At 45.3% G+C, this 25,789-nt stretch overlaps 6 protein-coding genes across 13 annotated transcripts; 4 read left to right on the top strand and 2 right to left on the bottom strand.

Annotated features, from left to right (window-relative positions):
* Window positions 1–373: 373 nt before the first annotated feature.
* Window positions 374–1,369, top strand: LOC4801664 (protein D3). Its single transcript, XM_001358679.4, has 2 exons — window positions 374–1,106; window positions 1,160–1,369. Exons 1-2 carry the CDS (start codon window positions 706–708, stop codon window positions 1,296–1,298), a joined length of 540 nt encoding a protein of 179 aa, XP_001358716.2. The 5' UTR covers window positions 374–705; the 3' UTR covers window positions 1,299–1,369.
* Window positions 1,370–1,484: 115 nt separating this feature from the next.
* Pebp1 (Phosphatidylethanolamine-binding protein 1) lies at window positions 1,485–2,194 on the top strand. The gene is made up of 2 exons (XM_001358678.4): window positions 1,485–1,926; window positions 1,998–2,194. Exons 1-2 carry the CDS (start codon window positions 1,532–1,534, stop codon window positions 2,131–2,133), a joined length of 531 nt encoding a protein of 176 aa, XP_001358715.1. The 5' UTR covers window positions 1,485–1,531; the 3' UTR covers window positions 2,134–2,194.
* A 172-nt stretch (window positions 2,195–2,366) lies between these two features.
* On the bottom strand, window positions 2,367–3,505 carry LOC4801662 (valacyclovir hydrolase). The gene has a single exon (XM_001358677.5). It carries the CDS (start codon window positions 3,315–3,317, stop codon window positions 2,493–2,495), a length of 825 nt encoding a protein of 274 aa, XP_001358714.2. The 5' UTR covers window positions 3,318–3,505; the 3' UTR covers window positions 2,367–2,492.
* A 1,315-nt stretch (window positions 3,506–4,820) lies between these two features.
* Nrx-1 (Neurexin 1) lies at window positions 4,821–22,955 on the top strand. Of its 8 annotated transcripts, none has more exons than XM_001358676.5 (13): window positions 4,821–6,894; window positions 7,098–7,571; window positions 7,635–7,946; window positions 8,019–8,135; window positions 8,198–8,582; window positions 8,652–9,022; window positions 9,117–9,228; window positions 13,321–13,468; window positions 13,536–14,293; window positions 14,368–14,718; window positions 14,812–15,047; window positions 16,514–16,856; window positions 18,549–22,955. In XM_001358676.5, the coding sequence occupies exons 1-13, from the start codon at window positions 5,941–5,943 to the stop codon at window positions 19,532–19,534; spliced, it is 5,547 nt and encodes a 1,848-aa protein (XP_001358713.4). In that variant the 5' UTR covers window positions 4,821–5,940; the 3' UTR covers window positions 19,535–22,955. The 8 variants fall into 8 exon arrangements, with proteins under 8 accessions (XP_001358713.4, XP_033233162.1, XP_015037347.2 ...); XM_033377271.1 differs by having other exon boundaries at window positions 16,493–16,856; XM_015181861.2 differs by having other exon boundaries at window positions 9,117–9,237; window positions 14,812–15,002.
* A 905-nt stretch (window positions 22,956–23,860) lies between these two features.
* Pfdn5 (prefoldin 5) lies at window positions 23,861–24,747 on the top strand. Its single transcript, XM_001358675.4, has 3 exons — window positions 23,861–24,041; window positions 24,172–24,381; window positions 24,445–24,747. The coding sequence occupies exons 1-3, from the start codon at window positions 23,943–23,945 to the stop codon at window positions 24,640–24,642; spliced, it is 507 nt and encodes a 168-aa protein (XP_001358712.2). The 5' UTR covers window positions 23,861–23,942; the 3' UTR covers window positions 24,643–24,747.
* LOC4801659 (uncharacterized protein DDB_G0285291) lies at window positions 24,713–25,752 on the bottom strand. The gene is made up of 3 exons (XM_001358674.4): window positions 25,380–25,752; window positions 24,899–25,321; window positions 24,713–24,838 (listed from the first exon to the last, which is right to left on the bottom strand). The coding sequence occupies exons 1-3, from the start codon at window positions 25,614–25,616 to the stop codon at window positions 24,770–24,772; spliced, it is 729 nt and encodes a 242-aa protein (XP_001358711.3). The 5' UTR covers window positions 25,617–25,752; the 3' UTR covers window positions 24,713–24,769.
* Between the last annotated feature and the right edge of the window lie 37 nt (window positions 25,753–25,789).

Below are 25,789 nucleotides of genomic sequence, written 5' to 3'. Positions count from 1 at the left end.
ATTCTTTTTAGGGGAACATGCTAATTATACGCGAATACATATGTATATAGATATATATGTATGTATAGCCGGCACAAATGTTGAATGTACGACTATCACTTTTCATACATAGTAGCCACGATTAAACTCTAGATGGTTCCATTTATTGAAAGACTATGTGAATACAAAGAGCAGAGCTTGCCATACATATCTTTAAAAATGTGTTTTAAATAATGACTCATTTTAGTCAAGCCACAAGCTTTATTTAAAGTTGTTTATGACACATCTTGTTCGTGATAAAAAGTCACTAAAAAATGCCGAAAAAAGTAACATTAGATTGGAAAGCTTTGCTATCTTTGTCAGGCCCTAGCATAATTTTACATTGTCATGAAATCAAATCAGCTTTTTAGGACTGGCCAATCAGTTCGCCCCAATCAAAAGCTATTGAAATTTTCAACGAGCAAAGTTCATTTTGGTTAAACTATTGGCTCCAGCTGTTGCCATCCATTCCCGAGGAGGAACCTTGACGATTTCAACATCTAGATATTAATTAATTGGACTGAAAATTTTTAAATTAGTCAACGGCTTCCGGCTCTCCTCCCCAGCGATAGCTCTAGGGAAGCTTTTTTACTTATCGCCCAGCCGACGGCTTATCAGCGATAAGATCCAAAACAGGTAGCGTCATTTCGTGATTTCGTTAAGGGGTAACACGGACACGTAACTCTCATGGAAGACATAGTTCCTGATGTTGTGGATAGCGTGCCCAAGGGCAGGCTGCAAGTTATGTACGGGGGAAATCTCTTCGTAGAGCAGGGCAACGCGCTGACCCCCACACAGGTGAAGGATGAGCCGAAAGTGACCTGGGAAGGCGATGAGGGGCAGGACCGCGATACCCTGCTCACCCTACTCATGGTCGATCCAGATGCTCCAAGTCGGGCGGATCCTGAATTCCGTGAGATTTTGCACTGGGCCATGGTCAATATTCCGGGAGACGACCCATGCCGTGGTTACGCTCTTGCTGAGTATATAGGCGCGGGTCCGCCGCTAAACACTGGACTACATCGATACGTATTCCTTCTCTACCGTCAGCGCGAAAAGATTGAGCAGACAGCGACCATACCAAAAACGTAAGTGATCGTAGATCAACAGGAAATAGGTTTAAATCTTCTCGTTTTTTCAGCATTCGCAAGGGACGCCTGAACTTTAGCGCCAGGGACTTTGCATCCAAGCACCGATTGGGAAGTCCCATTGCGGCCAACTATTTCCAAGCACAGTACGATGACTATGTGCCCATTCGCAATAAACTGTTCACCGGTTAGGTGTTTTTTCCAGTTTCATGCCAAGTGGTGTATTCCCTACACCGGCTGAATAAAGTCTACCCAATCGCTAATCAGGCTATCGCTACGTGAAGCTATCTATCTATGGGTGGGAATTAGGCGTAAAGTGCACGCCACTGATTAGAGGTTCTTGGTATCGTGGCGATAAAAGGCGCACACCTAGGGATGTGGGCCAGAGTCACTGTCTAACCGCAAGACCGAACACATCAGCTAACATGGACACCGCCGGCATTATTCCAGACATCATCGACGTTAAGCCCAAGGCCAAGGCCACCATCACCTACCCCTCCGGGGCTCAGGTGGAGTTGGGCAAGGAGCTGGCTCCCACACAGGTGAAGGATGAGCCCACCGTTGTCTATGACGCCGATGAGGGCTCTCTGTACACCCTGCTTCTGGTCGATCCCGATGCACCAAGCCGCGAGGATCCCAAGTTCCGCGAAGTCTTGCACTGGGCCGTGATCAACATTCCCGGCAACAAGGTCTCCCAGGGCCAGGTTATTGCTGAGTACATTGGCGCTGGTCCCCGCGAGGGATCCGGCCTGCACCGCTACGTGTTCTTGGTGTTCAAGCAGAACGAGAAGATCGCATCTGACAAATTCATCAACAAGACGTGAGTACTGTTTTCTGTTCCTCCCTGGCACCTTTATTTGATTGTCTTCTCGTTTTCCTTGATCCATACAGCACCCGCGAAGGTCGCGTCAGTGTTAAGGTCCGTGATTACATCACCAAGTACAACTTTGGTGCTCCCGTTGCCGGTAACTTCTTCCAGGCCAAGTACGATGACTACGTGCAAACCCTCATTGCACAGGTCAAGTAATCTAAGCCCAAACTGTCCAGCTTTCTGTGAAATAATAAATATTGTACCGTATTTAATGTAACTTACAATTTCTTACCTTATTGTTGGCTTCGGGAGGGAGTCCAAATCAATCAACGTTATCAGTTTTATGGACAGAAAACAGAAAGCCGCTCCAATGAGCTTTCAGGCTGGGCAGAGACAGCGAACATAATCTGGGTCTGGTGCTATTCAAGCACAAAAACTGAATACTTGTCTTCCTTTTTATAGTACCATGTTTATTGGTTAATAGATACAAAATAATTATCAATTACTTAGGCCTTTCCCATTAGTCATGACAGAAAAAAAATTCGATTTCAATTTGCATGTCACTTTTGGTAATCTCAAGACTTTTTGTTAAAGAACTCAGCCACAAGTTTGTTAAATTCCTCCGCGTAGCGCAAGTGGATATTGTGTTTGCCCTCGGGAAACTCATGATATTGCGCCTGAGGCAGACGCTCCTTTAACCACGGCACATGCTCGGCCGCAATCATGGGATCCTTCTTTCCGTGCAGTATGAATGTGGGAGCCTTCACCTGCTCCACTTCGGACCGACAAAAGTCGCCCTCTCTTTGGTCGTAAAAGGAACAAGCAGCATCCACCCACTCGGCCCACAGTTGTGCGAAGCGCTCCACTCCATACACCTTCTCCATGGGCTCCCGCATGCGGGGTGACCACTTGGCCACATCCCGGATGTTTCGAAGAGACTTTACTTCCTCCTCATTCAGGTAGGCGCCAGCGCCCCAAATGGCAAGTTTATCGACGGCCTCTGCATGACGACCGGCCACAATCAGCGCTGTGATACCGCCATCACTCCACCCGAGAATAGAGAACTTCGGTCTGTCCAGGGCTCTCATCAAGTCCACGGCTGCTTGGGCATCCTCCCGAAAGAATTCCAATCCAAACTTGCGCTGGGGAGGCACTGATTTACCGTAGCCGGGTGGATCCCAGGCGATGATCGTGTGCTCCGGTAAAAGCTTTGGCAGCTGATCGATTTGGGGTTTGAAGTCTGTCCAGGCCGATCCCAGGGCACCGGGCATTAGCAGCAGACTCCGGGGACCGCTGCCGCACTCCACGATATGCAAATCAATGCCTTTGACTTTCACTTTGCGCTCCGTGTGGACGGTACGAGAGAGGCGCGGTGCCAGCCGGCCCAGGCGGTTCAACATTATGTAAGATTGCAGCGGACGTGACTCTCCAGTATGGCAACAAACTAGTCGTTTCGTTTGTTTGGAGTGCACTCCACTTTATTGAGATTTGATTTACTTGTCTTGTGCAAATCCTTAGCTGGTGGAGAGCAGAGCAATGGGTCGTTGTATTTGATTGTTGATTTTTGTATTCACTTATGATAACAGCCAGCTGTGATAAGAGCCAGCTGGAATATACCGAAACATACCGTCTCATTTATCTAATATACCGTAAGTATACTGACGAATTCAAGTTATATTTTACATATTCCTCGATTTTTCCGTCAAATATTCCCAGCTATATAGAACAATTGGCAATGCCCAGATACTTTTATCCCAATTCTCAATCAATTATCTACCCGACCGGCCTGTTCCAAACCATTGCATTTCTATGGATTTCTATGAAATTTCGAATTTATTTTTGCTCTCCAGCTGGAAGTAATGCACAATGTCCGATAGCTGACAATCGATCGCTGGAAACAGCTGGGACTGCAACGAGCATGGCAACTCTATATAGGCGCGCAACTCAAAAGCTTTCCCCTGTTCAGCTTTTCCCATTCTGCCGAAGTCCGTTTCGTTTCGTTTCGAACGTCACAGCAGCGAAGGACAATGGACAGCACGTGTTGGCATTCGCAGCTCTCCTCCTCGTTCGCCGTTCTGGAGCGTGTTTGGCAAAATTATTAAAAACTAAATGCATGGAAGCGCGTTCCCAGTGTAATGTTAAGTGCGTGATGGTACTCTCGTCTCCCAGTTAATACTCTTGAGTGACGTGGATTTATCGTAGCTGTGGCCTTGCATTTGCACACTCTTGGGAGGGCACCCATTACTGCCGCCCACACAGACAGAGGTCGAGACAGGACCCGCTACAATTTCCATGGAAAATGCAAATCGAATTTGACACCGAGTTGTCGAAGTTGCGTAGTAAATGTCAAGGCATTTACACGGGTCGTCTTCGTGTGTGGGTGGCTACACATGCACATACATACATACATATTTGTATGTACAATGCATATGAACCAACACATGCAGCGTCGTGTATCTACATATGTGTCCGTGTCCCTTCTAATACGCTTCTAGTGGTGCAGGTTATGAACCTGCGTATTACGCATGTGTGAGTGGGCCGTATGTGTGTATCTGTGTGACTGTGGATATTTGTGTGTTAGTAGTACGCATATGCATGCCTCGTGCGAAGTAAGCGAGCTTTTAATTTTTGGCATTCCCATGCGCTACACTCCAGCCATGAGGTCCTTTTCTTAGCATACTTTTTGGGGGTAACTGGAGTAGAGCAGTCATATAGTTAAATTAATATACAAACCAAACAGAATTAGGAAATTTGACCAGTTTTATGCAAAAATGTGACTAAATGGGGATATAACTTTACATTTCGAGGTGCGATGAACCGCCAAAAGTGAGTCGTCTAGACCGAGCCCAAGGCTTTTTGTGAATAAGCTGGCGAAGCTTTCGTTATCCATTGGAAACAGTGCGAAGAAATTAAGTTTGAAATTGCAGTTCAGTCTTGTCGTGGATGCAGTGCGGATCGATATTAAAACCAAGAGCAGCGGAAGGCGCTGCGGAACAAATTTCGACACACAAAATTTTTGTACCCCACAGTTGAGCCAAAAAATCTGCAGAAAATTCGAAGGGAATCGCGTATCCAGCAAATCGGAGATATAAAAGGAAGTTACATAAATAGAAAAAGGAATAAACTGGTGACAAAAGTGCGTTTAATGAATAAACACCACCTCGAAATTGTTTAAGATAAAATCAGAGTGACTTGAAAATCCGTTCCCCCAAATCAAATCAATAGTTCCAATCAATACTTATAAATAATTAATTGCTGTGCCTGAGTTTTATCGAGAGCTGGTCGTCAGTTGGGGTCAGTAAAAAGAGACTCGCTGTGGTAGCACAGAAAAATTTTCGCCTAAAACTCTCGACATGCAGTGAAAATTTTTCCGATTTTTAGTATGTACATGTACGTTGACACGCTCGTGGGCGCTCTAGCAGTATCGGAGGGCAGGGGTATCCGGCGAGCTTTCGGCCCCAACACCAACCCCACAGCCGCAGCCACAACCACCCCCATCAGCCCCATTCGCGGTCAGCCATCGACATCTGGCTGCTGCTGCTAACGGTTCTGTGACACGATACAAAACGGCCAACGGCGGCGAAATGTGCGCGTTAGGAATCAATTTGCCAAACATTATGCAAATCAAGTGTACAAAATGCCAAAAACTCAAAGAGTTCTGCAATAAGCATCACGAAATCAGGCGAAATTAAAAAATAATCCCCGTGCTAACAGTGGCAGAACAGTGGTCAGAGTGTAACAGTGACAGTAACAGAGCAATAACAGCCGCAGCCAACCTCGCTCGGCCGAGCTTTCACTCTCTCGCGCTCTCTCAATGAAAGTTGGAAGCGCGGATAAAATTCCAGAGTGTAGTAATATTGTGGACACGACAGCACAGGACCCGACACCAATACAAGGACGCGCGAAAAGCTCCCGCTCAAGGACTGGAATACGTATACGCAACGGAGCACAAGGCGACATTTTACGTTTTACGCGCGCAACGTGCGTATATCAACGTGTGCACTAGTGTGCGTGTGCGTGTGAATGAAGGCGCCAAGTGCAACATATCAGCCCCAACCCCATCTCCAATATGCACTTGCTCCAATGACAGCCAGGCACATGGAGAACGACCACACCATGGATAAGGATAAGACCCAGCATCAAGCTGCTGAGATGCTGCACAGTCCGCGGCTCGCAGCCCCAGCCGCAACCAGCTCCTCCTCCCCTAGCGCTGACTTGATGTTCAACAAGGCTCGGCGCCGCCGAAGAGACCCCCTCCCAGAGCGCAGTCTGCCGCCCCACTGTGCCCCGCTGGTCGTTGAGTACCGACGCTCCTACCGAGTGCTGATTGTCACCGCCTTGCTGGTGAGCCTAGCGGCCAGCTTTGTGACCATCAGCGCTGGCTTCCAGCTGGACGGCTCGCAGAGCTCGTTTTACACCTTCAGGAAGTGGTACACCGGCCTGAACGGCACCCTCGAGCTGGAGTTCAAGACGGAGCAGCCGAATGGACTGGTCCTATACACCGATGATGGCGGCACCTATGACTTCTTCGAACTGAAACTTGTCGAGGGAGCGCTCCGCCTGCGCTACAACCTTGGCGGGGGGGCCCAGATCATCACCGTTGGCCGCGAACTCCACGATGGCCATTGGCACAAGGTCCAGGTACTGCGCAACGACGACCAGACCTCGCTGATTGTCGACGGTGTCTCGCAGCAGCGCTCCACCAAGGGCAAGGAGTTCCAGTTCGGAAAGTTTGCCAGCAACTCGGACGTCTATGTGGGTGGTATGCCCAACTGGTACAGCAGCAAGCTGGCATTGCTGGCACTGCCCAGCGTAATCTTCGAGCCGCGATTCCGCGGCGCCATCCGCAACCTGGTCTATGCCGATCAGCCTGGAGGCTCCACCAGGCGCCAAGAGATCAAACAGCCGCGTGACATCAAGTGCGGCGATGTGCCCTGTGATCACGGCGAGCTGCCTGCCCGGGAGAGGCCTCTGAGGGTGAGTTTGTGAATGAAAAGATTAGTATCTTTAAGATATAAGATATACTCCATTTGGTGTGAGATGACTCATTTCTTATAGGGGAATAATACCATTTTCTAGTCATTATTTCTATATTACCCCAAGAGTTAGGCAAGTCTATATTATAGAATAGAAGTTTCATCAGCATTTCTGTTGTGTCCGTCTAATCCGTATGCGATCAGGGTGTTCGAGGCAATACAACGGATGCCTGCGAAAGGAACGATCCCTGCCAGCATGGCGGCATCTGCATATCTACTGATTCCGGCCCAATTTGCGAGTGTCGAAACCTCGAGTACGATGGCCAGTATTGTGAGAAGGAGAAGGCGCCATCGGAAGCAACGTTCCGCGGTACACAGTTCCTCTCGTACGACTTGGGTCAGACGGGCGCCGAGCCCATTGTGAGTGCCCAGGATGCCATATCCTTCTACTTTCGCACACGCCAGCCGAACGGCTTGCTCTTCTACACGGGACACGGCACCGACTATCTGAATCTGGCCCTGCGCGATGGCGGCGTCTCCCTGACGATGGGCCTGGCCAACGGTAAGCAGGAGATGCACATCAAGCCCTCGAAGGTGCGCTTCGACGATCACCAGTGGCACAAGGTAACCGTACACCGTCGCATACAGGAGATCTCGTCCATAACCAGCTTCTGTCGGGTGGGTATTCGACCAGTGTATGCAGGGAGTGCCTCTATATAACAGGAATCCTTTGTCCTCCAGCTGGTTACTGTCGTGGACGATGTCTACACGGATCACTCGCACATCGCTGGCAAGTTCACCATGCTGTCCTCCTCGCGGGTCTATGTGGGGGGAGCCGTCAATCCGAGAGCCCTGCTGGGAGCCCGTGTGCACAACAACTTTGTGGGCTGTCTGCGCAAGGTGGAGTTCTCGGCGGACACGCTGAATCTCAACCTGATAGATCTGGCCAAGAGCGGTTCCAAGCTGATCCAGGTGGCCGGCAATCTGGAATATCAGTGCCCCAGTGGTGATCCCCAGGATCCAGTGACCTTTACGACCCGTGAATCGCATTTGGTAAGTGGAAATCCCCTTTGCTAGGAGTTCGCCTTTCATCTCATCTGTTGGGGACTATCCTGCATGCTTCAGGTGCTGCCGCCTTGGGAGACTGGTAAGCAGAGCTCCATCAGCTTCAAGTTTCGCACCAAGGAGCCCAATGGAATCATTGTCCTGGCCACTGGCTCGAAGCAACCGCGCGCCAAGAACGTAAGCTCCTTTCTGAGGCACATTTGAGTTCATTTTGAGGTGACCCGTACTCCTACCCCTAGCCCGTGTTGATTGCCATTGAGCTGCTCAACGGACACATCTACATCCACCTGGATCTCGGCTCGGGAGCCTCCAAGATCAGAGCCTCGCGTCGCCGCGTGGACGATGGGGACTGGCACGACCTGATTCTCCGCCGGAACGGACGCGATGCCAAGGTGAGCGTGGACGGGGTCTGGAACGATTTCCGCACGCCTGGGGACGGAACCATTCTCGAGCTGGACGGGCACATGTACCTGGGCGGAGTGGGGCCGGCCTACAATAGTGTGGCCTGGCCGGCGGCCATCTGGACGGCCACACTGCGTCAAGGATTCGTGGGCTGTTTGCGTGACCTGGTGCTGAGTGGCAAGGCAATCGATATAGCCGCCTTTGCTCGCGTTCAGGATTCGGGTAAGTAGAGTAGTCACGATTTCCCTGCCACCAGCTGATGGAGTGTCACTGATAACCCACTTGGATCAGCCTCCGTCAAGCCGTCGTGCCATGTGCAGGGAAATGTGTGCACCGGCAACCCCTGCCTCAACGGTGGCACCTGTCTCGAGGGCTGGAACCGCCCCATCTGCGACTGCTCGTCCACTCTCTTCGGCGGACCCACCTGCGGTCGGGAGCTGGCCACCGTGGCCTTCAACGGGAGCCAGCACATGACCATCTGGCTGGGCAACGGACAGGGGACCAAGACGCAGACCGAGGAGCTGGTAATACGGTTCAAGACGTCTCGTCCGGCGGGCTTGCTCCTGCTAACCAGTGCCGAGTCCAACTCCCCGGACCGCCTGGAGATCGCCCTTGTGGCGGGTAGAATTCGTGCCAGCGTGCGGCTCAGTGATAGGGAGAAGGTGAGTCCGGAGTCCTGGGACCCCCGTTTGAATGGGGGCGAGAGCAGGTCTGACCCTGAGCATAACCACAACCAACCACATGGATAACTTGCAGAATCTCCTGGCTGGCCAGTCCGTGCTCAATGACAATAATTGGCACACCATCCGGTTCTCGCGCCGGGCGTCGAATCTGCGGCTACAAGTCGACGGGGCTCCCCCCGTCAGGGGTATGTTATGTATGTATCAACAGCACATCTATTGCCCTACTACGTGTCGTGCCGTGTCGTTTTTTTTACCAACCAAACCAACTCTCCTGTCCTGACTGTCTCCGCCTCAGCAAAGCATATCCATCCGATTAGTTTCCAGTTCGAGTGCTCCACGCACCACAACATCGAGGTTCAAGTTCAAAGTTCCCCACTCAACCCCAGCCTCCAGGAAGGTGTGTGTGTGCAGGTGCTTCAGGACAGTCGAAAAGAAAACCTAAAGAAAATCAAGAACAAGAAAAGCAGAAAAAAAATCAATATAAAACGACGAAAGTGCAGTCAGCGGCGCGTTATCCACTTTTATGTTCTACTTAAACTTTTCATTTGAGAGCTTTTCAGTTAACTACTACTACACACACACACACACACACACACACACACACGCACACAGACAGAACACATACAAGCACACCAAAAGAAAATGCAGTTAAAAATCGACAAAAGAAATTAATTAAACAAAAAGGAAAAGTATTTAGCAAAGTTTATTTCTCTATCAAAACATTTCTTCGAAACTCATTTCTCATGACACATTTTCTCGAACTTCTGATGATGATACTCGTAAACAGATTTGATCTAGACAGCTCTCTCTCTTCTCAACCTATCTATCTATCTATCTATCTCTGTATCTATCTCGCTCTGTATCGCTCTGTGAACATCGTTAAGCATCTGCAATATACATAGTTTGAACATCATACTCGTACGACACCAAGTTCCACATCCATACACCATACACCATTCCACATTCCACACATTGTACGCCTCTCTGAAAGTTTGTTTGATTCATGTCCTTCCTTCTCCATATGACTACTCCATCCAATCCATCATTCTATCCACCGATTATGAGTTTCTAACGGAAGACAAGAGGATGATCTGCCCCAAAAATATTCTACTAACTCATTCGTAATTTCACATTTACATTTACATTTGTTTTGCTCTTTGTAAGTTTCTCTCAAACCTCTTTCAAACATCTCGATGTTGTGTTTTCATTTGCGATACTTACTTACTTACTTACTTTGTTTGATTTCCCAATTAAGATTGCCAATTCCAATTCCAATTACAATTCAAATTCCCACACAGTCAACCAATTCAACTCGTATTCGTATTCGTATTCGAAAGTTATGTAATACTCCCAACGATGAATAAATATAGTAAGAGCAAAGGACCGTTGAACAGCAGTCGTGTTTCAGCGATTCTCATAAATAAATAGCCTTCAGTGTTCTAAATAAGATTATATTGATTGTCTTGTAAATGGTTTTGTCCCTCGTGATTTTATTTATACAGAACAATGTCGTTTCGTAATTGGGTTACAACTTTTAATTACAAAAATTTTGTGTTTCCTTTTTTCATAAATTCGAGACTAAATAATTGATTTTTACAACCTTTCCAAGTGAACAATTTCCTGAAATTACTTTGTATGTATTATAATTTCATGTAAATATACCCACAATATATATGGACAAGAGTTTTACAGACATATTGTCGTAATCTAAACAATGAAAATTCATTTAAATAATTGCTGTACCATAAACCACACACGTGCGGTATGTTAAAAGTATTTGTTTCAGACGGTCTTCTATGCAAATTAGACCTCAGAGAAACCAACTCCAACACCAAATATGTTTGCAATACAATGTCAAATGCAAATGCAAATGCAAATGCTAATGCAATTTTCTAATCACAAACGTGATCTAAACGACCTTCTTGAAAAATGAAGAGAGAATAATACAGAAAAAAATTCCCCACAGAGAAAAAAAAAAGAAAGAAATGAAACGAAACGAAACCATGAGCGAACCATGCAAAATGACGGGAGAAAGCCAACGTAAATGATTTCAATGTACAATATTGTTTTTTTGTTTCATGTTTTAGGCGAGAGAAAAAAAATCGACACGCAAGAACGCGGGGAAACATTTTTTTGCCCGAATCGCTCGATGAAAGTCACGCCATCCCAGAGAAAAGCGATTGAAAAACCGCAGAGACAGAGACAGGGACCGAGACCGAGGCCGAGACCGATATCGGTGGTACTTGTGTCGGGGGCGGACTTATTGAGACGAGAAAGGGCAAAACAATGTTTAGAAGCGCCCAGGGCCGTAATTTGCACCACTTAATATGTAATTAGCTTTGTGTTAAGTAAACTCAACTCAACTCAACTCAACTATCCGCAACATCAGTCCAACAATACAATTGCAAGCCAATCGTGTGCCACGTAACAAATTAGTTTTTCCGTTGGGCAAGTGTGTTCCGAAAGAGTACCGATATGATACCGCATCGGTGGGTTATAGCGAGGGGGCGATGGCAATCAGTGGAATCAATGCTGAATGTCCTGCTTGCCAGAGTCCGCTCCTGGCCGACACACTGCCGACACTCACACTCTCACTCTTTAGCACACCAGAGCACACCAGAGCACAGGCACACACACGACACTCAAGAGCACAGGCACACACACAGATCCACGACCACTCCACACACGTGAAGCGTTTGCATGTGAGCACCGCACCTCACCTCTGAACGATAGGCCGCAAAAGCAATAATAACAGGCCAAAACTAATAACTGTAAAGGAACAATAGTTAAGCGCATGACCTGCTCACGACCTATGTATACCGTGTACCGTATATTGCATTTCGTATCGTATCGTATCGTACCGCCATCGCCTCGTATCAAACCAGCAAATCACCCAGCAAATTCGAGTGTAATAAGCGTCCTAGTTCTGCTACTCGTACTTTCACTACCACTTCTCTTCACTCCGACCCACCTCTAGCCCTCCCCCTCTCTCTCTCTTTCTCTCTCTCTCTCTCTCTCTCTCTCTCTGTCTTTCACTCTGTAGCTCTAGCTGTCTCTTGCTCTCTTGCTATTGCTCTGTCTCTGCCGCTGCAGTCATTTGCATGTAAAGATGTCAATCATTCAGCGGGCCAACGCGTCGAATGCGCGATGTGGTCGCTCGTTAAGGCTAATGCACCGTTATTAACTTAGACGTAGTCGCCGCACACACACACACACACACACACACACTGAGAACACTCTTTAGGTCACAGATTAACACACATTTACAAGAATAAAACTCAAAGATACATTCCACATTGACAACCACTGAAACAAACCAATCGATGTTTAGTTCAATGTCGTTCAACCAATCGCAAAAATTACTCTTTCTTTGGTATCATTACTATTATTTTGAACCCCCTGCCCACATATTATTTCGAAAATGATTGTCTGTAGGTTAGCCTAATCTTTCTTACGTTTGTCTTTAGTTCAATTTAAAGCAATGCACAGATGATATATGAAAAAATCAAATGAAAATTAAATGAAATGTCACCGCCACCGTACTCGTATTGAAAATGTATCTCACACACAAAGATACTCGTATCTCTCGTATACTCGTACCATGTCAATGAAACCAGATCAAAAAGCGCACCAAAACTTGCATATCTAACCAACTTTAGCGAACTCTTTACTTTACTTTAACTAATACTCGTACTCGTACTTTCATTTGGTTTTGCGCTGAAGCGGCGAGAATTACCTTTGGTTTTGTCTTAATCAATAACTACTTATAACTACTATCCGTACCAGTACATATGTATTGTAATCTGCACCTTTCTTTAGAATGTACCAAGCTGCAACAAAATCGAACAAAAAATAACAACCAAAAAACCAACTAATACTCAATTCAAATTCCAACTACATTCAGCCACTGTCGAGTGAAGACTACAAAATGCTTGAAAAAACAAAACAAACAAAAAATTTTGAACCAAAACTTAGATAAATGTCTACTAAAAACCGCATACCTATATCTACTCTATATACTACTTATATACTCTACTACATACTCTTTGACTATATATGCGTATGTGCTTCTTGTCACCAACTATACTCCATATCTACCAGTACCCTAATAATACCCATATACTCCTATACCATACAATAACCATATGTATCCAGTGTTAATGGTACTCTGCCTAGTCTACAATAAACCATAGCGCAAAGCCGAGCCTGGCTTGACACCCCCTGGCGAGGCCCCGAGTTTTATCCATCTCTTGTTTTTGGAAATATTCTTTATGCAGCCGAAACGATCCTGGGACGCCACAGCACCATGGAGATACGTTCCATCCACCTGGGCGGTCTCTTTCATGCCGAGGAGGAGATCCAGATGACCTCGACCATGCCGAACTTTGTCGGGCAAATGCAGGGCTTTGTATTTAACGGACAGCGGTGAGAGTCTCCCACGCCCTCGCCTCCTCCTGTGAAGATTCACACACTATTCTCGTACCATCCATAGCTATTTGGACATTGTGAAGAGCCTGGGGCCGGAGTTGTCGGCTCTTCCGAGCGCCACCTTCAAGCTCACAGCCCGCTTTGTGAACTCGCCAGCCGGACAGCCCTACCACGCGGCCACCTTCCGCTCCAAGCACTCTTACGTGGGCCTGGCCATGCTCAAGGCGTACAACAGCATCTCTATTGACTTCCGCTTCAAGACGGTGGAGCCGAACGGGCTGCTGGTCTTCAACGGGGGTCGTCGCAGCGATTTCGTGGCCGTGGAGCTGGTGAATGGCCACATCCACTACACCTTCGATCTGGGCGATGGCCCGGTGACCATGAGGGACAAGTCGCGCATCCATATGAACGACAACCGCTGGCATCAGGTCAGCATCAGGCGGCCCGGACCCAAGACCCACACACTGACCGTTGACGACTCCTTTGAGATCATCACCCTGACCGGCAATAATATGCATCTGGAGCTAGCCGGCATCCTCTACATAGGAGGCGTGTTCAAGGATATGTATTCAAAGCTGCCCGCCTCCATATCTTCCCGTTCCGGCTTCGAGGGCTGCCTGGCCTCGCTGGATCTGGGCGATGCCTCGCCCTCGCTCACCAGCGATGCGGTGGTACCGAGCTCTTTGGTGGTCAGCGGCTGCGAGGGACCCACCAAGTGCAGCCAGAACGCCTGCGCCAATCGGGGAGTTTGCGTGCAACAGTGGAATGCCTATGCCTGCGAGTGCGACATGACCTCGTACACAGGACCCACATGCTATGATGGTAATACACATTCCACGGTATCAATAAGACATACACAGAACTCTATATACACAAATCTGCTGTGTTTCCCGTAGAATCCATTGCATATGAGTTTGGCAACAACAAAGGCATGGTACAGTACACCTTCCCCGAGAACGCCCAGGCAGACACCGAGGAGGATAATGTGGCCATGGGCTTCATAACCACCAAGCCGGATGCAGTGCTTCTGCGCATCGAGAGTGCCACCACCCAGGACTACATGGAGCTGGAGATAGTCGAGGGTAACATCTTCATGGTGTACAACATTGGCAGCGTGGATCTGCCTCTGGGCGAGATCGGAACCAAGGTCAATGATAATTCCTACCACGTGGTGCGATTCCAGCGCAAGGGCGGCAACGCCACCCTCCAGCTCGACGACTACAATGTGCAGGCACTGACTCCGCAGAGTAAGTGGATGGCTGCTCTCAACTTATCACGAATGCTTCTAAGAAGGAGTCACATAATAATGCGATTTCCCTGTGATTCTGATTGATTTTCAGGCCACCATTCGACCGTTTTCAATACCATGTCCAATGTCCAAGTCGGCGGCAAGTTCAGTCGCAACGGCCGCAGTCGCATCGAGCGGCCGTTCGCTGGAGTCATTGCCGGACTCTCGGTGAACAAATTGCGCATCTTGGATTTGGCCGTAGAGCGCGACCCACACATCACCATTCGAGGAGACGTTCAATTGGTAACTGGAGTATTAGATAGAAATGATCTGCAGAGAATGCAGCAGGTTAGGGAATTTATTTGAAATTTTATTTGAATTCCTCTCAACTTTCAACTTTTCAAGTATTTTTCTCATCGTATCAAAAACCCAAAGTTTATTCAAAAAAGTCTATCTTTAAAAACCCAAAAACGAACAGTTTTATCTAACCAAAATTGTATTGTAATAATCCGCTTCATGAGTTGTGGAACCCCTTTTCCCAAACCGATTTGAAATGAAATGATTTGATTTGATTTGATTGCACCAACATTATTCAACTCAACAATAACCGAATCGAATGTTGTACAGCTCCCCAAGCACTCACTCTCTAGCCAAAACAAACTAAAAACTCATCGTTAATGCATAATCGTTAGCCCGTTCGAATGCCACTTCATCATCTGTATTTTGAAGTAGCCAGAGCCAAAGTCATCGTTATCACAATCAAATCCGGGAAATTCGGTTCGACATTCAAGACAAACGTTAACCGTTCCGACTAAAACCAAACCAAATCAAACAAAAAAAAAGTATTAGCTAACTCAATGTATAACCCTAGTGTAAATGCTGCATTTGAATTGAATTTATGATTTCCTTTCCTTCCCCTCGGGAGCGCCTTGATTTCTTTAACGCTTTTCACGCACTACCTACTAAAAAGATAAATCAAATGAAATATTTATACGATTTTCCACTAACCAGCTATGATTTTAGTTTCTTTCGATTTGTTTCAATTGCTGCACAGCACCTACGAATTAACATTAACCGAATAATTGTGAATATACAGCAAATATATTGTACTGATAAATATGTATATACAATTTACTAAGCACTAGAACTCGTCCGCACTAATGCTGCATGACTCTACTCAAAGCATTCACACATCGAACACGCACTCGTATACCCAATACTAATCACAACATTAACTCATCTTCAACTCGCAAAAACCAATGAAGTCACTGAGGGTTTACTAGTAGACACATCGGAGTAAAGAAATAAAATATTACCCAAATTGGGAGTTTGGTTTTACCATGGCTTAATACCTCGTGAACCCCTTCCATAAAAGTTCAGCGGTAAACTAAGGGAGAGAATATTCTTTACATTGCAGCATTTAAGAACTTTGTTCTAAAAAACTCAAGTCTAAAAAAGCAGACTATAGACAGATTCACCTCTTCAAAGGTGTTTTATATGATTTCTGAGTTTCACTCCCCAATTTTGCGTAAAACACACTTTTGCCATTCATCCAAAATGGATTTTGTGAGGACCTGGGTTCAAAATTGCAAAGGGTTCTCCCTTGAATAGTGTTCTCGAACTTCGGTGGCTTCATACACACACACATAATATATACCTAACCAAACCTCACGTCACATACAATAATACACGTATTTCAGTACAGCACCTAACCAAATAACTAATCGAATTACAAAGTCCTCATACAATAACCGCTTGGCAGCCTGGCCACCAGATCACTGAAGTAAAATTAGACTTTGAACTCTACTCGACAGACGCCGGCCAGCGGCTATCCCGGCACCATTGACGATCTGATCTTCTCCGGGGCCGGGTCCGGGTGCCGCGGCGACGACGAGGACGAGTGCACACCGCCCTTCGAGTCGGGCAGCGGCGATGACCTCATCACGCCCGTGTATGTGCCACCCACCAAGCAGACAACCACCTCCCAGCAGGGCGGCAATCCGAGCACCGGCAATAATGGTAATGGGAGTGGCACTGGCGGTAGCAGCAACAACGGCACGGAGCGGGCCTGCGATGACGAGGACTGCGTGCACGGCTCTGGGGACTACGGGGAGACCACGGAACAGTTCACGTCGACCAGCACGGCCAGAGGCGCAGGTGAGTGGTCGGGGCCATTAACCTGTGGTGGTGGTGGTGTCATTATGTCATTGGCATTTGGATCGATCACAGATACACACACACAGCTACACACACACACACATCATTCCAGACATTAGCTAGCAAACTCTTGAATCAAATTTACGATTTATACGTATGCAGATATATGTACAATATAATATATAGATCCATGTATATAGAGAACGTTATAACCATGACGCTGTGGGTTCTGTTGTGTTCCAGTTAACCTATACTCGTATAATCGATTAGCTAGAGACGCTGCTTTGCTTTTAATCGTTTGCGTTATCGTTCAATGTTGCCGTTCAATAAGTACAGTCGTCCCCAAAAGTCAATGGCAGAAGTTAGGTTAGGTGTGTGCGCGCCTTGAACTATGCAATGCCACTGCTTGAACGCTTACACCACCCACTCACATAGAACAGCCTAAAACAGCTCTGAGACAAATGTAACTATATCGCCTCGCACCTCTCGCAATGCATCAACAACCCAACCAACAATCAACAACCAACAACCAACAATCAACAACCAACAATCAGCAATCAAAGAACCAACCAACCAACCCAACTCCAATTCAGATCGCTCGCTCGCTCCCTCGTGTCATCTTCAGATCAGCTAAAATCAAATAATACTCGTATCTCAACAATCGCCGCCTCTCCATCATCATCATCAGTTGTTGATGATTGTTGCCTTCTAATTTGAACTGACAATGAGTACGCCTTATGTGTCTCTTTCAGAATGTGAAATCGTCTTCATATTTCTGACTGTGATTGCGCCTTGGATACTCTGTAAATTTCCATAAAACAAATGCAACCAAGAAATTACAACCAATACAGAATGCACTTAGGCTATAAGCTTCCAACTAGACCATTGTCTAAATGTATTACTAACTCTAGCATTACGAGAGCTAAACCACCAACAAACAACAACAAAATGCAACAACTACAACAACCAGAAAACAACCAGACAACAACCAGTACAACAACCACCACACCGATCACAAAGCGTACGCACGCAAGCATTGCGAGGGGTTCGTGTTCGTGTTCGTGCTCGTGCTCGTGCTCGTGCTTATCGGTAAAGTTAAGGGTTAAACGTGAAATGTGAAACGCTAAAGGTTAAAGGTTAGGACGAAGGGTTAGCAAATGTACTATATGTCTTGTATATAGTAGCAATAACTGTGTAACGGAGCGTTTGTTTGTGTAAATCAATCTTCCTCTTCCAATTCCTATTCCATATTACGTATCGTGTTCCTGTTCCCACTCCCCCACATCTATGTATGTATGTATGTATTTATTTGACTCCTCTTGATTGCATAGTTCTCAAGTTATTCGAATTCCAATTTGTACATATCAGCAGTACAGTACGTATCGTATGTATATCAGGCAAGAGTTAAGCAAAGAAGAAGCAAAGACAGTTAATCCTTAAAAGCCTTACAGCCATACACCAGCGCATATCTCTCAATATCTAAATCTCTATCCTCTCTATCTGTGTTGAATAAACTATGAAAAGCAAAGCAAACCGGGGGTTCCAATATTTTCTGGGCGGGCACACGCAGATACGTATAATGCACCCACAAAACACAGCTTTTGGCACCAGATAATCAGAAAACCCAACCAAATGCCAGACACTATCACAATCGAACACTTAACTCACAAACGACTGCCTAACCACTTGCAGAGACCAACAATGAGATGGTTACGGCCACCACCACGGGACGCAGCGATGTGACCACAGAGCAGCAGCAGCTGCACGGCTCCAGCAGTGGCAGCACGCCCACCTACATAACCACCCAATCGAGCGGGGGCAGCAGCAGTAGTCCTCCGAGCCAGACGAGCACCACCAGCAGCGTGGGATCCACCTCCTCGACGCAACGAGCCACAAGCAGCAGTACGAGCAGTAGCCCGAGCACAACCATCACCACCACGACGACAACCACGACGCAGGCCACGCCACCACCGGAGATTAGGAGCACTGTCACCGAGCGGGAAACAACGCCCTTCGATATCTACGTGGCCGGAGGTGGCATGGGTGGTTCTGGCAGGAACGATCACGATCGCATGCAGCTGCCTGACGAGCACCACCCATTACCACCGCTTCCGCCCCCATTGCCGCCGCAGGATCCACCTCCGTACGGACCCTATGGCGGCAACACGTATAACACGAACGTGAACAACTACCGGCCCAAGGCCAAGGGCGGCCGCATCAACTCGATCGAGGAGGAGCGCACGGCCATGATCATCGGCATTGTGGCCGGCATTCTCATAGCCGTCGTCCTGGTCATTCTCCTGGTGCTGTGGCTCAAGTCGAACGGGGATCGCGGCTACAAGACGGAGAGTGAGAAGGCGGCCGCCTACGGATCACACAACCCCAACGCCGCGCTCTTGGGCAACACCAGCACCAATGGATCCTATCACCAGCAGCGCCAGCACCATCAGGGTGCGGCCGGAGGGCAGCAGCAGCTCCATGGCCAGCAGCAAATACACAATGGACACAACGGCAACGGCAATGGCGGCGGAGGAGGAGGAGGAGGAGGTGGCGGCATGATGTCCAGCGGCAGCGGATCCCTGGGCTACGGCAGCGATGGCAGGCCCCAGATGGCCGGTCTTGTACAGCCAAAGGCCAAGAAGCGCGACTCCAAGGACGTCAAGGAGTGGTATGTGTAAGGTACAACAAAGATACGGAAACGGAAACGGAAACAGGAGCGAGGAATTATCGTCAAATTAGCAATAAAATGCAAGTAGTGCAAAGCGAGCCGAAAGTGAAAGTCCCCCCTAAGAAAATAATACCCCACATATGTACCCATAGATGCATACAACCACATATACCTATATATATATACAACTATAAATATAAATATATATTTATTTAGCAGCCTCATAACGTTAATTAAATGCAGACTCAGTCAGAAGTTTGAGTGAAGTGTGGAGTGTGACCGGAGTGTACAAAAGAATGGAAGGATAATAATAGTAGCAACATGCGCGAGTCGAGTCGGGTCGGTCGTTTCTGCTGGATATATTAATAATGTCAGCTGGCAGATATACACTTTGGAAGCGCATCTAATTTATCAGCGGCAATACCAAAGTAAACTTTAAATAATGCCTAAGAAATTATAGCTTCAAACTCAAGACTTGCTAAAGATCTACAGCCACAGAGCCCCAACCATCAGCGTATAAGCATATGTACTACACTATATATACTACATATAAATATATACATATTATATATCACTACGTTATGATAAATTATGCCACTAGCCAATCAAGTAATTGTGTAAAATATTTCGCCACAAAGTACGCTACGAAACGTGTCAAGAAAACAATTAAACTGCAACAAATCTACTAGAAAAGCCACTAAACAATTTAGAAGAAATTCAATATAATACGACTATATGTAAAACTAATTAAAAATATATATATTTATATACATACGTATAGAGTACATTAAATGCATAAAATAATGAGGTTCTGTATGGGTTATTTTCCTTTGCCTAGGCAGCGTGTAAAGTAACAAAATGTGGTGCTGTAGATGTGTTCCTCCCTTCCCGGATCGGATCGGTTTGGGACGGGGGAATGCGTTTACAATAATGATAACGATGAATGCAAGAATTTAAGCTACAGATTGTTTGTTGAATTGAAAACGGCTTTAATTAGTTAAATTGTAAATGTGAATCGAATTCGATTAACAAAATGCTGAGAATGCAAACATGGAGATTAGTATGTATTAAAAACAAACGTGAATCGAAATCCAAATCGATTCACAAAATGCTGAGAATGCAAAAATGAAGAATAGTATTAACAATGATCGTAATACACAAAAAATACACGAGACAAGACACTCGATTTTGGTTGACGTACTACTACGTACATATGTATATGCGTGAGGCGACTTTTTCGTTTGCGTGCAGCGTTCGCGATGCGACTTTGAGTTGGTCCCAGCCATTCCCAGACCTACATATATACTTTTTAATATGTATATGTATTTGAGACTATATATTGCCAGTGACTTGTATGCAGTATGAACTCAGACATATCAAGTGACAAGACACCAGAACACCACACTCTAACACACACACACACACACACACACACACACACTCTATGACACAACACACTCTTTGACACTGAAGCGAACCTACCTAGCTTTTTTACAACAACTGCTATCAGATGTGAGCGAAAGACATTACTTTACTGAAAGAACAAACCGGAAAGGAAAGAACAACCAAGCAACAATTTTACAGTATTAAAGCAGCTTTAAGCGTATTTTTCGAGGCGGCATACGTGACGTATACACAATCAGCAGCAGCAGCCAGCACACAAGCATGCTTACACCCACACAGATACTTTCACACACACACACACATACACAACACAGTTAGGAGCGAGATTTCTTTGTGTTTTTGTTTTTGTTGTTTTTTTGGTAACTGTATCATGTATACCATAGCATACATATATGCATAATCACATATGTATATCATTTTGATGCGCTATATTAACACTTTTTGCCACGATACTCGTATGCTTACTCGTATATACCAGTTAGTGTATCATTTTGGACTCTATATACAAGACAACTTATATACACTTACTTATACACACAGAATCACACAAACACACACACACATTCACTCACTAGAAAAATTACTTGGACATTCAATACATATTTCTCTTAAAAATCTTAATGGATATCCCTGGCGATGCGATAGCTAGGAAAGAATGAAATTTCTATACACGGACAAATATATACACACACACACTTATATATATATATATATAGATATATATTAAACAAAAAAATACATATGTACTGCATTTCAAGAAATTTTTGATATATTTTCGAGTTTTTTAAAACCCTCAAACTTGTATACAAAAAGGACGGAACGGAGAACCGAGGCGATACCAAACAAAAACCACAAGACAAATTAGCGAATCTAGCTGGACACCTAGGACAATTACAACTACAAGTACACACTCTCACACATACAAACATAAATCTATTATACAAGACATACACACAAACAAAACTATACTATTTATACAATATGTACATCTATACAACATATACATGCATACGAAAAAATGTATAATTAACAAAAAAACAAAACGAAAAACTATGATTATTGTGTATTACGTCCCTTCGATTCGATAATGGAAACCAAACGAGAAGCAACAGAGTTTCGAATGAATGCTGTTGATAAGAAAACCATTCCCACTTAATGATATATTACATGTATGTATGTAACACTCTCTCCCAAATAACTTTCTCTCTATCTCCTCACAATGTTAATGCTGCACAAGGAAAACTCTGCATTTAAACTACTCGTAAACCACAAAAGTTTAGTCATTTCGATTCCAGAGAAAACCAAATTCAATATGTACTTATAGATACTATATACAAAATTTGCTTTGCACACACACCCCCACACAGTCTCGATAACGAAATCAAAATGAGAATTCAAGTATATTCCGAAACTACTGCAAAATTTCACACGCCATGCAACTTACGTTTTCCCAATAAGATACAATATATTAGAGAACCAACCGAAAAACGATTGAATCAAGATAAATGTTATGTGGATGTATGATATATGTATGTATGGTAAGGGCGAGGCAAGTACAGTTAGTTGTATGGGTAACAGTAAATAACAGTAAATAGTTAAAGCATGTAACTTACGAGAAATAGATCAATGGTAATTGGAACAGGAGATGGCGATGGCGATGGCGATTGCGAGGGCGAATCGCAGAGAGCGAGGTACGAATATCGGTACTAAAACTTACTTCTACTTAGGCTTAATATCATTGTTATCTAATATATACATATATAAACCGACAACAACACCCAAACACCCACAAATATATATATATATATATATTTAACTAACAAATTGTAACGTGTATATGTATATGTAGCGGCAGTGATTGTTAAAGAAATTGCTTTGTTTTATGTTAGATTTTATAATTTACGAGAAAAACCAAAAACGAAAACGGTAAAAATGCATACAAATACAGAATGACTGACAAAACACAGAATTATAACATTGCATATAATAAATACAATAAAATATAATTGAAAAAAAAACTAACTAAAGATTGAGTTTTCCTTTGGTTCGAGTTGTGTTCGAATTTAAAGAATCCACTTCTATGGTTCTCTAAGAAAATCTGAAAATGATATTTATCACATTTGAGTTTTAGGAAACTTCCGAGCTTTAAAATATTTTGCACAAAAATCGTATTACATTCTATAATATTTTTACTTTCCATATGATGTAATAATAATAATAGTATTATAATAATAATAGTATTATTATTATAATATAGATAACTATAATGTCTCTCTATTATAGGGAGGCTTGCGCCCTTGTAGAAAAATATTTATATTTTCTGCATGTACATATGTATGTATGTGTTTATATAGCAGCTCCTGCATATGGATCGGCACAGTAACTGCACCAGTCATTAGATAACCTTTATCATTCTAGCCGAGTAGATGTTGCTGTCGAAAAATTGGAAGCTAGGGAGCGAGCGAATCATGTGAATCATGTGAATCATCCAGACAGGCTGATCCACCCCACACAAGAGGGTGCTATTTTCGAAAAATAATATTAACTACCAGCTTTATTCTCTTTCGTGGACTCTCTTATTCTCTTTTTTCCACTGGACTGCATTCATATCCTTGTCGCTGATACATTTAAGTTAGGCGCGCTCCAATATCCAATCGATAATATCGATAGCCGTTTTGTGGGATTTAAAAGTGGGAAAGTTTAAACTTTAACCCACTGTTGACCAGAGAGTATTAAAATACATAAACATACAGTATTATTTTCCACGGTTAAAACACTAACCTTACATGGAAAAATATCTTAAATTTTTCATTCAGAAATTTCAAGCTGTTCACCTGTTCAAATAGAGGGGTGCTAAGTAGTATAAGCTCGTTTTTTCCTTGGTACACATACGGTATATTTTGAAAATAAGACGGTATATTTCTGAGGGTCCGACGGTATATTTTATCCGCGGTCACACTGCGTGTCCAATTTTTTCCAACTTTTAAAATTATAAAAATAATAAATTAGTAAAAATGGCTGGTACCTCAAGCGCATCCGCAAAGCCTGAGATGATCGATCTCACTAAGCTCAGTCCGGACCAGCTGATGCAGATTAAGCAAGAGTTCGAGCAGGTGAGTCCCGCGTGTGGGTGTTTCTGGCTAGCGGCGCGTGTGAGTCAGGATGGCTGGTGCGGGGCGAGGGAGTGGGAGAATGGAATGCAGCACATGCTAATAAAACTCGTCTTTGCCTGTATTTCCGCAGGAGATGGGCAACATACAGGAGTCGCTGTCGACTCTGCATGGTTGCAAAGCCAAATACGCTGGCTCCAAAGAGGCGTTGGAAACGTTCCAGCCGGACTGGGAGAACCGTCAGATACTAGTGCCGCTGACGAGCAGCATGTACGTTCCCGGACGCGTGAAGGACCTCAACAACTTTGTCATAGACATCGGCACCGGCTATTACATCGAGAAGGTAACTAATATCCCTGCTACTACTGTCCCAGACTGGCTGTTAAAACATCTGTTTGCTTGATAGGATCTAGAGGGCTCCAAGGACTACTTCAAGCGCCGCGTCGAATATGTGCAAGAGCAGATCGAGAAAATTGAAAAGATACACCTGCAAAAGACGCGCTTCCTTAACTCTGTGGTTGGCGTGCTGGAAATGAAGCAGGCGGCAGCCGTAAAGATGATGCAGGCCCAGCAGCAGCAGCAGCAATCCAACCAGAGCGCCTAAGCAGGCGTCGCGGGAATGGGACAGGAGTGACGTGATTGGGCAATGAAGCAGAACAGAAAGAATTAAATTATTAAACTTATAAACACGATGTGTGCATTTAATTAACATAGTTTATTAAATTGTTCGACTATTTTTTGGCCTCCTCCAATGCAACGCTCAGAACCTTTATCTTCTGCTCATAGGCGGACCTCAGATCCTGAAAATTAATCAATGTTAATGGGTTGTAAACCTAATCGTGCCCCCAAATGTAACCAACCTTGAATATCTTCGATTGTGTGTCATACTCTGCCCGCAACTTGTCATACACGCCCTTGGATATGACCAGTTTCTTCTCGGTCAGTGCACACTTATCCTGCTCGGCCTTGATCCACAGCTGGCTCTTCTCCAGTCGCTCCTGTGTGTGCTCGCACTCTGCGGTCTTCAGCTGCAGCATGTCCTTGGTCACTTGGACCACGTCCTTCACGGACTCCACCTGCTTCTTCAGCACGGAGATCTGCTGTTCCTGTTGCTTGTTTACTTTGGTCTTCTCGAACAGCAGTGTCTTTGCCTTGAGCAGCAGCTCCTCCTGTTCTTGGCGAGACTTGGGTGCCTCTGTCCCGCCCAGCATGACGGACTGCTTGAGGGCCTGCTCCAGCTGAACCACACGCTTCTTTAACCGCTCATTCTCGAATTTCGATTCCTTGAATGGGGCGATTCGATGCAGATTCGTTCAATAGATGGGGATGTTCGATACTAACCTCAAAATCTTTTCGAAGTGCTCCGATTCTCTTTCGAGACTCCTCTAGCAACGCCTGTTTCTCGCTCTCCAATGTGAAAACCATATCGAGCAGCTCATTTTGTGGCTGCTGGTGCTGCTGCTCCAGCTGTGGCTGTGGTTGTGGCTGCACTTCCTCCTGCTCGTTGGCAGTGGCCAGTTCTGTGTCATTATTGTTCACATCGCCTCCAACAGCGCCCTCGTCAATTGTTCCGGACATTTTATTTTTATGGAAATTATTACCCAAAATATACCAAAAAATTCTCCGAGCAATGTGCGTTATGGCTGCTTTGACTATTTGATGTTTTCTTTTCCGTATTAATAGACGAAACGAAATAGTGGCAGACGCTATTTATAGGAACTCTCGACGAAAAATCTGCTCTCCGGAGCAGA

Source organism: Drosophila pseudoobscura, chromosome 2, assembly GCF_009870125.1.
Source record: "Drosophila pseudoobscura strain MV-25-SWS-2005 chromosome 2, UCI_Dpse_MV25, whole genome shotgun sequence".
Lineage (NCBI taxonomy): Eukaryota > Metazoa > Arthropoda > Insecta > Diptera > Drosophilidae > Drosophila > Drosophila pseudoobscura.
This window is presented reverse-complemented; position numbering and strand designations above follow the sequence as displayed.